This window comes from Tiliqua scincoides, chromosome 5 (assembly GCF_035046505.1).
Source record: "Tiliqua scincoides isolate rTilSci1 chromosome 5, rTilSci1.hap2, whole genome shotgun sequence".
NCBI lineage: Eukaryota > Metazoa > Chordata > Lepidosauria > Squamata > Scincidae > Tiliqua > Tiliqua scincoides.
In genome coordinates this window covers 131,124,606-131,140,538 of record NC_089825.1, presented here as the reverse complement: position 1 = coordinate 131,140,538, position 15,933 = coordinate 131,124,606, and the positions used below count along the sequence as shown (strand labels likewise).

The following is a 15,933-nucleotide window of genomic DNA, read 5'->3' as shown; positions in this document are numbered from 1 at the left end:
CTTGCTCTGGAGGTATGACTGCATCGGTGGTGGAGGGAAACAGTAATATTGGCCCCAAGTCTCGTGACTCAATCATCTCAGATCTTTACAGGTCATCTCAAATTCATTCACAATGACAAGGGAAGAGTAAATGGGAACTGCACTAAGCATCCACCCTGAAAGACTTTCAACTAAGTGCCTTTATATATGATATTTATTTTTCTTCTTTATGCACCTTTATATTCTGCCTTTTGCAGATCCAAAGGAAAGCTTAAGGAGTCTTAAAAGTAAAATAAAGCAATGAAACAGTATGATGATAGCACAGCACCAGTGCGTAAATTATTCAAATAACATTCGTCAAAAGGACTTTAAAAATACACTAGTGATGAACAGAGATGCCTGCGTTGGCTTGGTCATGTCTTGAGAATGGATGATGGCCAGATCCCAAAGGATCTCTTCTATGGAGAACTTGTGCAAGGAAAGTGCCCTAGAGGTAGACCACAGCTGCGATACAAGGACATCTGCAAGAGGGATCTGATGGACCTCAACAAGTGGGAAACCCTGGCCTCTGAGCGGCCCACTTGGAGGCAGGCTGTGCAGCATGGCCTTTCCCAGTTTGAAGAGACACTTTGCCAACAGTCTGAGGCAAAGAGGCAATGAAGGAAGGCCCATAGCCAGGGAGACAGACCAGGGACAGACTGCACTTGCTCCCGGTGTGGAAGGGATTGTCACTCCCGGATTGACCTTTTCAGCCACACTAGACGCTGTTCCAGAACCACCTTTCAGAACGCAATACCATAGTCTTTCGAGACTGAAGGTTGCCAATACCAGTGATGAATAACTGTTACAATGGAACACCTGCTTTAATCATAATTTGTTATTTACTTTTATATATTTGTTTCGAGCACATGAAGTGCTTGGGCTGGTATGCACAGCAACTCAGGCTGACTCGGAGTAAGCTCACATTATCCATCCCATATACTGCCCAGAAGGAAAGCCGGCAATGTTTATTTCTTTCTCTTTATCAGCTGCTCCTTCTTGTTCAGCTCAGGTTTCAGCACAATAATGTAGCATTTAGGGAAAAAGATGCACCCCAATAAACCAGCACTGGAAGCTAAGATGGAGAAGATCTCCACAGCCACCATGTATTTCCCTTTGGTGCTCAGGTAGGTGGGAACAAAGGACAACCACACACTGCAAAAGACCAGCATGCTGAAGGTGATGAACTTGGCTTCGTTGAAACTGTCGGGCAACTTCCTGGCCAGAAAAGCCACTGTGAAGCTGATGATGGAGAGGAGAGCCAGGTAGCCAAGAACAAGATAGAACATTACAACAGACCCGGCATTACACTCTGCTATGATTTCCTTGGTCAGTGACTGCATGTCCAAGTTTGGGAATGGGGGAGATGTTCCTAGCCACGCAATGCAGAGACCTGCTTGAACAAGGGAGCAGGCAAGGATGATGGAGTTGCTCAGTCTTTTCCCCACCCATCTCTTCATGATGGACTCGGGTTTGACGGCCATGAAAGCTACAACCACAGTGATAGTTTTGGCCAACACACAAGAAACAGCCACAGAGAAGATGATGCCAAAAGCAGATTGTTGGAGGAGACACATCACCTTATTGGGTTGGCCGAGAAACAGCAACGAACAGACAAAGCAGAAGAGGAGGGAGACCAGGAGAGTGTAGGTGATATCCCTGTTATTGGCTTTGACCAAGGGAGTGTCTTTGTGTTTAATAAAAACTCCCAGTACTAAGACTGTGGTTAGGGTGAAGGAAACAGCAACCACAGCTAAGCCTCTTCCTAATGGTTCTTTGTAAGACAAAAAACTGATACGTTTCGGGGTGCATCGATCATGGTCCTGGCTTGGATACTGATCTTGTGGGCATTCAAAGCAGTCATCCATGTCTGAAAGAAAGGAAGAGGTCCCATTTCATTTCAGAGGCAGATGTGAGATGAGGTTGAGTCTCACTTTTGCTATGATGTGAGAGTTAAGAACATAAGAACAGCCCCACTGGATCAGTCCAAAGGCATATCTAGTCCAGCTTCCTGGATCTCACAGTGGGCCATCAGGGAAGCACACAAGATAAGAGACCTGCATCCTGGTGCCATTCCTTGCATCTGGCACTCTAACCCAAGCTGAAGGTGCTCATGGTGATTTTGCATGTGGAATTTGTCTTGCGAAAAGACTGCTTGGTATTCCCTAGGTATTCTGTTGCTTATTTTTATTACTAGTATTGGTGGTAGAATTATTAGTTGGTTTCAGTGTTTACATTACTTGTTAAATATTTTTATCATATTTTATCTTTAAGAAGTCATAATTTTAACTTACATGTTGTTGTTTTGTTTTGTTTTCTCTATACATTGCCTTAAGCGGGGGCGGGGGGAGGTGATTAACAACAGCTTTAACTTAATCATTAAACAAACGTGCAGCCTTCAATTGATTTGTGCATACCATTCAGAGCATGGCGAAACACAACATATGGAAGCTGAATACACAAGTGTCTCTTGTGCATATCCAGGAATTCAGCCTCATTTTGAAGGTCGTGGAGAGATTCCAATTTTTACAGGCTCCAGAAATGAATTGTGTGAAGGGTCAAACCACAATTCTATATTGTTGCAGTTTAGCAAATTATATTTTTCCCTATTCTATCATCAATTAAAGATTCCTTCCTGCATATCTGAACATCACTCAGTTTGACACCACTTGATTACAGAGGTGAATGTGTGGATTGAACCTATGGAAAATGAGTGATCTGTTTTGCTCAGTTTCTTCTCAGGTAGCATTCTCCTAATCTTTTAGCAGCATGATACCCTTAACAAAATTTTATCTTTAGATAATCCTAAACAAAATTTTATCTTTAGATAATCCTATATTCTGGGAAATCTGTACCATGTCACCCACCCTTTAAGGACGAAACCTTCTCTTCTGGACAATGGACGCAGTCATAGCAGCAAAATTTCTCCCCTTCCTTCATTCTCTTCCGAAAACCAGGTTGGCAGAACTCACTACAGATCGAAAATGGAATCACCTATCAATAGCCATTAAGAGAGTTTAGATTGGGAGAGATTAGACAACTGCTTTTGATTTTCAGGTGATCTACATGATCAGTTGATAGTGAAAACAAGACTATGGTATATGCAACAACTGTGCAGTAGTTCACTGTGCATGGCAGATTTTACTGGCTGAGAGCACACTGGGAGCCAGAGGGGAGAAACCAATTTCCCAGCACATTATCTCATGCCACAAAACCAGGGATGGCCAACTGTGTGGTCAATACACTTACCGTCAGCCACAATGGACTTTGATTCCCTCCTTCTTACCCTTTAGGCATGACAAAAATCACTTGCTAGGTTTTGAATGTGATTCCAAATTAATGACAAACCCTAATCACTGATAACAAATCAGCAATGGCAGAGGCAGTTCATGTAGCACTAGAAACTTTCTGACCTTCAGGGAAAAAAAGTTCTTATCCACAAAATACCCTAGAATTCACACCTGGTTAAAACTCCAATGCCACACAATTTTATTTTCATTGAGGATGATTTTTTCCCCTTCGTTAGGATCCACCATTCCGACTTTCACTTTAAGGAAGGAGTTATTTGGGAATATGAGTAGGTTCAGTATATCAAATCTAGCTGCCATCTCCTTATTATCATTAAAGGACACTCTCTCCCCAGCTGAGTTGTTAAAGGACATGCCTTGAAGAGTCAGATGGAGCTAATTGAAAGAGAAGAAAAGGATAACACAATAATTCAGCAACAATTTCATGCTAGTTCTGACAAACCCTTCACCTTGAGGACACACACGTTTGCACAATTTCATTCACAAATTTATTGAAAGCATTAAGCAGTCACTCCCCCTTACATCCAAGGAGGTTCACATCTCCATCGAGATCACAATGAAAAACGGAAAGACCGGCACAAAATCACACTCAGCCGAAAATCAAGCTGTGGAGCACTGAAATGGGACCAGCAATTTCCAGTTATCTTCTTTCAAGAATTCAATAGATGCGTTCATAGCAATGAAGCCATTCTCTCATGGAGACATTTACCTGCCAAGGGCGGAGATCAAGAAGTTCAGCTCTTTTATGCCAATCATTGCTCTCCACTTGTTTCTGGATGAGTACATGGCATTCAAAGTATGTGCCACAACATAGACAGCATTATAGACACTGTAACTGTGGCCTGTCATGGGCAGTTCAAAAGAGACCCTGGAAGGCTCTCCAGCTTCTCCTCCCCAGTACAAGTTTTATTATCTTCCTTTAGAACCCTGGGATTGGGCAACACACAGTCAAAGCTTTGCTCCCAGAACTTCTTCAGAAAACCATTCTTATGGGACCAGTGAGGTTTTACATTCTGAAGGTATGTCTGGAACCCTGGGGGTTCATTGGAGTGAACGGCAACGGAAAAGGTGCCTTCAAAAATGTCCAAATCCCAACTTCTTATGATGGCCGCTACAGCAAAATCAATCTGGGCTGTCATAATCCACACCTTTCCAACAAATGTGTTTTGCTCATATTCAGGAGCAGCTGCAGCAATTAGGACACACAGCCATATGAAGGTCATAGTTTCACCGTAGAGGACAAATGTCCTGGTTTTCTTATCCATGATAGGCTTATGAACTGTTTGGGCCATGACTCCAAGTTTAGTCAACTCATGGAAATGGCCTTGGTTTGGGATTCTTTCTGTGAACGCTGAACAGATTCCGCTCCGGGAAAGCAGAGGCTCCAAGGCCTGCAAGAAAAGGTCTCCACTTTCATCATCTGCAGCAAAGAGCCCAACCCATGTCCATTCAAAATACCGAAGCATTTGGACAATCCCATTGAACTGGTGAGCTTCATTAGGGACCATGCGGTAGAAGGACGGAAACTCCATCATGTCTTTCTCTTCTTGGGCAAATGAACCATACGTGAGCTGATAGGCATTGTAGAGATATTTAGAGATGGGTTAGTGGAAGTACCGGAGTCCGTTTTAATGAGATGAATATCTGGTGAGCTAAAACCTGATTGGAATGTTCAGTTTTTGTCAAAGTAACCTAGGGCAGTGGTTCCTGAACTTCTTCAACTGGTGGCTCCCTTGACCTACTGGGTCATTGGCTGCGATTCCCCATTAGGGCTACAATTCTATACATTGTATAGGGTGATGCGTTGTGGTGTGTTTTTTTTTTGTGTGTGTTTTTTTTGCAAGATTCTGCATCTTCCCTGGCTGATTGCCATAGTTCCCCAGGGATCCACAGAGTCACAGTTTGGGAACCACTGATTTAGGGGATTCCCATCTAAAATGTTACTATATGATACAATTTCAGGGAAAGGGACATGTTCAGGGAAAGGGACATGATCTGTCTGTGACAGATCAGGAGAGAGATCTTGGGGTTGTGGTGGACAGGTCGATGAAAGTGTCTACCCAATGTGCGGAGGCAGTGAAGAAGGTCAATTTTATGGCCTGATCCAGTGGGGCTGTTCTTATGTACAGTCTCTGACTTCAGCCGGTACTTCCTGTTCTCAACCCTGCCCCAGATTTTAGCTGTTCTCTATTTGACTTTGTTCTGTAAACCTCAGATAACAATTTGTTTTCCAAGCACTCATCTCTCTCCCTGTCTAAAAAAAGTCACTCTGTCACTTCCAGAGTGAGGGGAAAGAGGGAATGAGAGATTGCTGAAAAACCTCCAGAATCCCATGCAGAGAGGACTTACTTGTGGAATCTTGTAGAGACCGAAGATGTCTGCCATGTGGAAGGAGATATCAGAGCCAAGCCCCCCAATGATAGCTAAGAGGTTTTTCCGAGTGCCACATTCATAGCTGGGGACAAATCTCTGCTGTTTGAAGAGCAGGTCCAGCATGGTGCGATAAGTCATCCTCTTGTTATAGCAGCTGTCACAGATGTGGAACCCAAGTGTGATATTGGGCAAGAATTGGGGGTTCTTGTTCACCTCGTAGACGGCAAACGCAAGGGCCAAGACATGCTGGTAGAACTTTGTGACCATACTGCAGAAAGAGTCAGACCCGAAACAAAGGCATCAGGACATTCTACAGTGTACATCATTGCTGGATCACAGCACTGGACCACCCGGAACACAGTTGACCCCTCTCCTTTGAGTGACTCCTTTCTGCCCCCACTCTCAGAATCTCCTCATCATCTCTGATTAACTGCAGTCTTTCTTCCCAGTGGCAAAATCTGCTTTTGCTCTTTTGGGCAGGGGCTCTCAAAATCTGCTCCTGGAGCTTTCCTATTCTTTCTCTATGTTCTTTGTCCATGACTAATCTCACACCACCCTGCAGCTTTCAGTATCGCCTATGTACTGATGATGCCCAAACCTACAGTACGTTTCTACACAAGATCTTTCTTTCTCCATCCAAACCTGTAACTCCAAGTGCCTTTCTGGTATCTCCATTTGAATGCTTCCTTCTCATCTCAAATTTAATAATAATAACAACAACAACAACAACAACAACAACAACAACAACAACAACAGGTATTTATATACCGCCTTTCTTGGTCTTTATTCAAGACTTTATTCAAGGTGGTTTACATATTCAGGCTTTATTTAAATCCCTTATTAAATAGGGGTTTTTACAATTTTGAAAGAAGGTTCTTTCTTTCAAGAACCACTACATTCAGGTGTTTCATTCCGATCTGGCTTCACATTCTGGCCTCCATCCTCCCACGCTCCGAGCAGATGGAATTGCTCGGCTTCAGCTTGTCAGCTGCTCCAAGGTCGCACGGTGCCGGTGGCCTCGAACTGGCGACCTTGTGGATGTTATCTTCAGGCAGACGGAGGCTCTACCCTCTAGACCAGACCTCCTGCTTTGGAAATTTAAAATGTCCAAAGCCAAACTTCTCATTTAACCGCCTAAATCCTCCACTCATTTATGGGATTTCTCACTCTCTCAAACAACCGTTCCCAATTTCTCTTGCCCCAACCTTTGCCAGCAATTCTCTCCCCAGTGATTAGTTATAGATTGTAAACTGCTTTCACACAGGGTGACCAGACGTCATGCCCGCAAAAAAGGATCAGGCACCCCCCCCAAAATGTAGGACATCCAAGAAAAATGTAGGACGTGACAAAATAAAAGCTAAAAACTAATATAAACTGATTTCATATAGTTAATTTGAACACTATATTGCTTATTAAATTTAAAACGATATTACATGTGATTCATTATGTATAATTTATTAAATACAAGAAGGCTATGTGCTGCCTGCAGGGACTGCTCACAGGGAAAAGGAGGGCATTTATTTTCCAGGACATGAGGCTAAAAAGAGGACATGTCCTGGAAAAAGAGGACCTCTGGTCACCCTGCTTCCACACAAACAGGAACATGCCGTCTGCTTTTAAAAGCAGTCTTAATGGCCAGGAGTTAAAGCAATATTCTAAAATTCGATAGCAGTTGCTTCTGTATGTTTGCCAACAATTTTCTTTCTTGCGTTAAGCATGTTCAGATTGCAAAGGTGACATGACACAGGGAGGGCAGGCGAAAGGAGAAGACCTTACATTGGGAGGTCGAAGCCCATTTCCTGGGAAGGGTGCTCCTTGAAGGAAACCTCGTGGAACACGAAAAAGATCTGAGAGGCAATCCCACCGATCAGGACGCTTCCAGGCTGGTACCACTCTTGTGGCACAGGGAGGGGGTTGCTTGGGGGGCAGTTCGTACTGTCTGCCTTGCAGACCATGTGAGGAAGGAGAAGCAGCAGCATCATTAACTCCACCATCAGGAAGCAAAACTAGTCTCTAGTTTTGCACGGGTCTGTGGCCTTATCACCAGAACGAGCAACATTAGAACAACGTGCAAGTGATGGCATCCAACTCTGCTGATACAGTATGGCAAGAGGGTGGCTTCAGCCCTCCCTTCCGCATCAACAAGGTCAGAAAGCAAGCCTTCCAGAGCACTGACTCCAAGTCGGACCTCCACAATGGAGAAGGGGAATTGTTGAGTTCAAGTGGACAGAGCCCCCTCTGCCTCTTGCCATTCATCTCCGCTCTGAAGAGCACAAGTGGAGAGTTTTATAAACACATTCAGGCTTGATCGGGGACTGTTTTCCTACCACCTTCTGGAACAGGCTCAAGGTTATTAAGCAGACTCAATTATTTAAGACAATTGCAGGGGGCGATAATTACCTCTGCCTAGCGTGGTCTCCGACTAGGATCCTTTGCAGGGAAAGCATGTGAAACAACATGTGGAATTGGTGCCACTGGGAAGAAAGACTGCAGTTAATCAAAGAAGTGGCAAACTGCATTCTGGGAAAGTACTTGGTTACACACGCACATCTTGCCAAGATGAATGGCACAGCACATAGTTCAAAGTCACCTTTCTGAGTGTGACTTAAGACACCTGCAACATGTGCACACAGGGGAAATCTGTTGAGTGTGCCAAGACCAAAGCACAGTGGCTCGTGGCACAGACCAGTGAAATGGCACGAAATGGAGAGGGAGGCAAAGATATCTGTGCAAAAATAGAAATGTTTTATCATGGGAATAATACAGTAAAGATGGGGAGAGAATCAGAAAGATAATGCAACGTACTGACCAAGGAGTCCTAGACTCCCACAAACTCAACACATCCACAGGAAAAGAAAAGACAGAACACTAAGCATATCATCAATTGCCCTTGTAGCAGAGAGACCCCCGCAGACCCTGTGGCCAGTAATAAGCAAGGAGGGTGCATAGCAAGTATGATAATGATAGATATTTTAGAGGGTTAACTATCTTCTCTTGTTTGAGAAAAATAACTGAAATTGGAGCCAAGAGAATGACTACTGTTCCCCTTAAAAAACAGGATAGGAGGGTCATTATGTCAAAGTGACCTAAAGAGATCATGATTGGCAGAACATGTAGATCAATTCCAGGATCTTGTGCAACCAAAGTTGTGGGCCAAGAACATTTTGAAATGCAGGGCAGAATGACCTCCTAATTAGAGCTGGGACCATGCACCAAACCTGTCAGAATATGCCCAATAAGGAGGTGGAAGTGACATATAGTGTCACATGGGTAACTTGTTTATCTCACGTTATTTAATGTGATTTTCTGGGTGTGGTTCTTTGAGAAACAGGATGGAAATGAAGAGTGAACATTTGTATCCAAACCGAATCAATTGCCTTGTGTGTAACTATTGTAAATAAAGCCTCCAAACCTTTTTAAAAAGTCTGTGACCGTTTGGCAATGCGTCAGTGAAAGAATCTGAAAACCTTTCCAAGAAATGGAAAGTGGTCTGGAAAGCCAATGCTTTTATTCAGTGGTGCTCAGAATTTTAGCAACAGGATCCACTTTTAAAAAACACTATCTGGACCAGCTGAGCTGTATGAGACTTAAAAAAAATGTTTCAATTTATCAGCCACCAAGAACTACCAAGAGCCCAATTTGTACCCCAGTTACAAGAATTAGGAGCTCCTTTACAGCTTGGAGGCTGGGTTGCTTCTCTCCAAAACTGAATGGAACAACAAAATGAAAACACATTTTGTAGGCCTCTAATTAGATAGCAGAACATCCTATTTGCATCTTATTTATTTCTCTATCACATTTTTATACCTTCTTCCTCCAAGGCAGTGGTTCTCAAACTTTTACTATCAGGACCCACTTTTTAGAATGAGAGTCTGTCAGGACCCACAAGAAGTGATGTCATGATCTAAGCAGGAAAATTAACATCATCAAGCAGGAAAATTAGCAGGACAAGCAGGACATCATCAAGCAGGAAAATTAACAATCCTAGGCTGCAATTCTACCCACACTTACCCAGCAGGAAGTCCCATTGACTATCATTGTTAAAAGCATAGACATAGTAGCCTGTTAAAAGTACAGATCTGTAACATTTCCCCAAATGCAGTCACATACCACGGTAGCACCAAGTCTTATAGATTAAAAATAAAATATTGAAATGAATGGGGACCCAACCGAAATTGGTTCGCGACCCACCTAGTGGGTCCTAAAATTGAGTGTTGGGAGAGTTAGAACAGACAAGAGAAAATATTTCTTTACTCAGTGTGTGGTTGGTCTGTGGAACTCCTTGCCACAGGATGTGGTGACGGCATCTGGCCTGGGCGCTTTTAAAAGGGGATTGGACAAGTTTCTGGAGGAAAAATCCATTACGGGGTACAAGCCATGATGTGTATGCGCAACCTCCTGATTTTAGAAATGGGCTATGTCAGAAGGCCAGATGCAAGGGAGGGCACCAGGATGCAGGTCTCTTGTGATCTGGTGTGCTCCCTGGGGCATTTGGTGGGGCCGCTGTGAGATACAGGAAGCTAGACTAGATGGGCCTATGGCCTGATCCAGTGGGGCTGTTCTTATGTTCTTATGTCCTGTTTGAGAAACACTGCTCCAAGGAGCTCAGAGTGGTGTATGTAGATCCTCCCCTCCTTTTTTCCCCTTATCCTGATAGGGGAGGGGTGGAGACAAATTTCAGATGCAAATCACTAGTGGAAATTGAGGTATGTTAAGACAGAAACACCAAGAACCCAATTTGTTCCCCAGTGGCAAGAACTGGGAGTTCCTCTGCAGCTGGGAGGCTGGTTGCTTCTCTCCAAACATGGACTCTGCATTTACTTTCATGCTGCTATTTATTATCCCTTCATGTAAGTCTCTATGGGAAAAGAGCAGAAGCAAAAGCTTTCTTCTAGTCAATGTAAGGATCAAGAGTACCGAGTCTCTCTCTTCTTCTACTTTCAGGTGTCCTTTCCCAGTTCAAAATGGTGGAATCTGGTCCAGAAATGGCAAAGCTTGGACAGTCCATCAAGCTGAGCTGCACCGTCACAGGATACACAATCACTGGAGGCTATGATTGGACCTGGGTACGGCAGTCTCCTAGCAAAGGTCTACAATGGTTGGGATATGTCACCTGGAATGGGATCATCAACCAGGCTCACTCCTTCAACAACAGAATTTCCATCTCCAAGGACGATGTTAAGAATGAGTTCTACCTGACAATCTCATCTCTGACCACTGAAGACACTGCCAAATATTACTGTGTGAGAGCGTATTTCTACCACAGTGTTACATCTCCATACAAAAAGGAGAAAGATGTTCTTAATGGTCACGGAGCTCACTTTCACAAATCTATATAGCAAAGTCATCTCTCTCTCTGGATCTCTCTCTGAATTCTCCTGGAATGCACCAAAGAATATCCACAGAAAACCATTTATGTTCTAATGCAACAGCAGAATAAGAAGATCAGCTTTTATGCCTAATAAGGTTTGATTGATTGATTGATTGATTGATTGATTGATTGATTGATTGATTGAAGAAGATCAGCTTATCATTGAGCCAGAGAAATGGTCCCTCGATCCAAAGAAGGAACAACAGGAGCTCTCTGAGACTGAAGCAACAGTTCTTCCAAGTCCTGCCCATCCAGTCTTTTTAGAACCCACACACGACTCATTTCCTCCAGAGAAGATGGATACTACTCAGGTTGTTCCCTTTTACCGCACGGTTGCAAATTATGCCTATCGCTACATGGGGATTATCAGAGATTTCACTAGGGTCTGCACTGCCTGGTGCAAGAGCTCATTGCGTCACCACCTTCTCCAATACAAAACCATACAGAACAAACTGCAATATCATCTGTACAACCTAAATGCAGTGACATCACTAAGGTTCATGGAACCCCCATGAACTTTATTTTTTTATAATTATTTTATTATTATTTGTTTACTAATAGCCCAATCCTATTCTGCATTAGGCAGTTGCGTGCAGCCATTTATGAGAGTGAAAGAGGCTTATGCTACCATAAAATGGCTGCTGACAAAGTGCCCAGTGTTCTGTAGGTGCCCATTTGGGGAACACTTCCACCAGAGCAGTCAGTGCTCTCCCCACTTGTTGCTGAACGTGCCTAGACCTATTGGAGAAGGTAAGATGGGTGGGGAGGGGTGGAGGGGGAGGGGCAAAACAGAGTATAAAGCAAAATGGGAAGTTTTATAAGCTCCTAGCTTACATAAGAACATAAGAACAGCCCCACTGGCTCAGGCCATAGGCCCATCTAGTCCAGCTTCCTGTATCTCACAGCGGCCCACCAAATGCCCCAGGGAGCACACCAGATAACAAGAGACCTGCAAGGCCTCCTGGGAATTGTAGTTAAGAACATAAGAACAGCCCCACTGGATCAGGCCATAGGCCCATCTAGTCCAGCTTCCTGTATCTCACAGCGGCCCACCAAATGCCCCAGGGAGCACACCAGATAACAGCTTGCAGCAACTCTGCCTGCTTTTCACAAGGGGGTAGTCATAGCATAAAGAACACCAACTGCTGTTCAACAGGAGGAAGATAAACTAGATAGCTCATCTTGCCGGTTTGCGGTTTCAGCGGCCAGGCTGATTATGTCCCGAGTCCGTTGCCTGATAAGGAGCACAACACTGATCCCTCGAGAATTGGATGCACCAAGAGACCTCCCTATAATAACCGAAGCAGTGTCACTCTCGCTTGCCAGCATGCAGAGTGAATAGAATGCCTGAGGCCATATCAACTTCTCTGTTCAACTTCCTAGATGCAGGACACTCACACCATCTCTGTTCTGTGCTGGAAACATCACAACCAGTCACATATGAACAGGCACTTTTTTGTTTTTGCCCCCCCCCCCGCCCCAGTTTGAACACTGCAGATATCTATAGTGATCTGATCAGTAATGTCAAGCGACTTCTCGACTGATACAATTGAATACAGCTTTCATTCTTGCTGCGTCACATATTAGGAGGGCAAGTTGCCCTCTGCTTGCAAATGGCACAGGGCATCAACATTCTTCCCAAAGAGGAAATACCTATCCTTTATGGCAGTGATTTTCAACCTTTTTTCATCTCGTGGCACACTGGCAAGGCACTAAAATGGTCAAGGCACACCATCAGCTTTTTGACAATTGACAAGGCACACTGTGCTGTCAGTGGGGGCTCACATCGCCCAATGGTCCTATTGATAAATGACCTTCTCCCAAATTCCTCCTGGGAACCACAGCACAGTGGTTGAAAATGACTGCTTTATGAGTATGCAGATGCCACTTTTAATGAAAATGCTCGAGCCAGGACATTTTGCCATGAATTCTTTCATTGTGCATAAATTTAACTTGAACTTAAATCTTCCTTCCAGTTACCAAATTTGAAACCATCCTCCCTGCTCCCTTCTCCACTTCGGTGCGGCCAGCAATTGTTCACCATCTCCCAAAATCATGTGGATTGGACATGCACTAAAAGACAATGGTAGTCTGAGGCTTGTGCCATGTTCTTTTATCTTACAGTATATGCAAATGCAGGGGCAACTGCCTATTTAAATCATGCCGTACACTCTCCCTGCTCCATTGTTGGCCAAGGACACAGGTCCTGTATGCCTAACCACCTTCCAGTCAAGGCCTGCCAAACAATCAGAGAGGAAAAAATGTCTTGGCTTCAGCTTCTATTCGTTTTCGCAGTATTCAGAGGTATTTTCTCCTTGTTTCAGTGCAAAATGGATGTTACACCCTAGAGGCTAATCTGTGGCAAGTGTTTTAGTGGGCAGGAGGTCTGGTCTAGAGGGTAGAGCCTCCATTTGCCTAAAGATAACATCCGCAGGTCGCCCGTTCGAGGCCACCGGCACCGTGTGACCTTGAAGCAGCTGACAAGCTGAGCCGAGTTATTCCATCTGCTCTGAGCGTGGGAGGATGGAGGCCAGAATGTTGCAACCAGATCAGAAAGAAACATCTGAATGTTGTGGTTTCTTGAAAGATAGAAACCTTCTTTCAAATTGTAAAAATCCCTACAGGGATTTAATTAGCCTGCCTATGTAAACCGCCTTGAATAAAGTCTAAGGAGAAATCTGAGGACCAAGAAAGGCGGTATAGAAATACCTGTATTATTATTATTATTATTATTATTATTATTATTATTATTTTAGAGCCAAGATGGTGTAGTGATTCTGGAGCTGAACCTGGATCTTCCAGGTCTCAGTCCAAATCCCTGCTTAGCCATAAAACTTCTTACTTGACCTAGGCTCAGTCACTATCTCTCTTGGTTGTCATGAAGTCAAAAGGAAGGGACGAACCATGGGCACCATCCTGAGCTCCTTGCAGGAAGGGCAGTATAAAAATGTGAAAGTTAGGTAAACATGTCTTTCCAGGTATCCAAACTCAGATTACTCTCATCGAGTCTGGAGGAGGAGTAAAAAAGCCTGGTGATTCACTCCGCCTCTCCTGCCAGGTCTCCGGATTCACCTTCAGCACCTACTGGATGATCTGGGTGAGGCAGACTCCAGGAAAAGCCTTGAAATGGGTGGGCTGCATAAACCAAGGGTCAGTGACCCTTCAGTATTCGGATGCAGTCAAGGGGCACTTCACCATCTCCAGGGATGATTCCAGCAGCCAGCTGTACCTGCAAATGAACAATCTGAAGCCTGAAGATACTGCCCTATTGTATTGGAATTGCGGAAGAACTGTCGAGGAGGTAGATGTGGTGTCAGCAGTGGCCCCTTTAAGGGTAAGGCCTGGGCATCCAGCAGAGTGTGCTGCACAGCTGCAGCCACTGGAAGGTAATAAGGCCCTCAGGGATATAAGGAGCACCTGAGGCAGAAAGGGTTGGTGGGTGATAGAAGGAGTGCAGGTTGGAGAGGAGACTAACTTGGCTTATTGAATTGGGAATCAGACTGTGGATTGTGACTGGACTTTGGCTTTGGACTTTGATTTGGATACCCTGAGGGATTGGACTGACCTAGCTGGAACCTGACTTTGGACTGTAACTTGGCTTATTGGCAACTCTGATTGATTGGACTGGTTTACAAGGCCCAGTGGATTGGGATTTGGCAAAACACCTATGTTACTGCCCAAGATACACAATGAGAGGAAGTGAATCTAAAACCAAGCAGAAACTTTAAAAAAAACAAAAACAAAAAACTATTAACAGATCTTCAGGGTCTTTCATCTGCTGTCTACATGAGTGAGAGTTGAACTAGATAGGAATAGATTCATGCCTTGGCTTTGGCATGCATGCTTCCCCCCCCTTGTATAAGTAGCATAAGGGGGGAGACAGAATAGGACCACAGTGCGGGGCCGTGCAGGATCATTTATCATGCCTCTCACCCTGGTCCCAATTCACATGTGGTCCCTTGCATATTTCCCAATTGGTTCCAAAACGAGATTTTCTTTTGCCAGGGCAAAGAGTATAACTCCAAATAGGTGCCAGGTTCTCATTCTAGGAATAATTGATCATTCGAAAGGATTCCTGCCAGTCCTGCTACATGCCTTAGGGGATCATCTGCATGAAGCCCACAGGGAATCAGAGATGCCTGCAGGTAAAATTCCTGCCGAGTTTCAGAAAGATAAATGCAAGGGTTCAGGAGTGACCTCAGAATGATAGGTACAAGGTTTCCCCGAGGAAATTACTATTGAGTGGGGACATGCACACTTGTGCGCTGGAGTTGAAATGTGGGGCCAAAGCAAAACTAACCCAGGCACAGACATACCAGCTTCCTTCCTGCTTGCTGACCGCAAACAACGTATTTTAGCATGGGAGTTCATGCCTTTTATAGCAATGTGTGACTCAGTTTCTTTAGCTGCTGTGACTGCTCCGTTGTCTATCAACAAGCCTGACACAGAGTATTCCAGCTGCAATGTGATGACTTGACAGCAAGCCTCCCCCCCTTCCATTTCAGCCCGGAATTAAGAGGCACCAAGTCAGATGACAAGCACCAGTCCAGGAATCGCCTGGATGGCTCAGAATTGTTAATTTGCATAACTGGGTATGAACGTGGTCTGAGGTTTGTGGGCTTTTGTTTTAGGGCTCCTGTGGGAACTCTACCCGCTCAGATAGCAGGCTTGCAAAACAGGCAGTAGGCTTCCAGACACCCTTCTGCCAAAAGGAGATGCAACAATGGCTTAGGCTGGGGACTTACACTGGCTGCCTATCATCCAGCCCTTCTAGGCCATTCTGGCATGAAGAGACTCTTGACTGGGCTTGTGCTTGCTCTGCCTCTGTCCGTGACTGGCATAATTTCAGCAAAGAGTCCATCA

General features: G+C 44.5%; 1 protein-coding gene across 1 annotated transcript; it reads right to left on the bottom strand.

Moving 5' to 3' along the window:
* Positions 1–986: 986 nt before the first annotated feature.
* On the bottom strand, positions 987–7,654 carry LOC136653543 (vomeronasal type-2 receptor 26-like). The gene is made up of 4 exons (XM_066630435.1): positions 7,476–7,654; positions 5,676–5,967; positions 2,886–3,012; positions 987–1,888 (listed from the first exon to the last, which is right to left on the bottom strand). Exons 1-4 carry the CDS (start codon positions 7,652–7,654, stop codon positions 987–989), a joined length of 1,500 nt encoding a protein of 499 aa, XP_066486532.1.
* Positions 7,655–15,933: the final 8,279 nt, after the last annotated feature.

Coding starts and splice junctions, on each gene's coding strand:
- LOC136653543 (XM_066630435.1), bottom strand. CDS start 7,654: ATGGTCTGCAAGGCAGACAGTACGAACTGCCCCCCAAGCAACCCCCTC. Junction 5,968..7,475: donor ATGGGCTTCGACCTCCCAAT/GTAAGGTCTTCT, acceptor CTCTTTCTGCAG/TATGGTCACAAAGTTCTACC. Junction 3,013..5,675: donor GTCTCTACAAGATTCCACAA/GTAAGTCCTCTC, acceptor GGCTATTGATAG/GTGATTCCATTTTCGATCTG.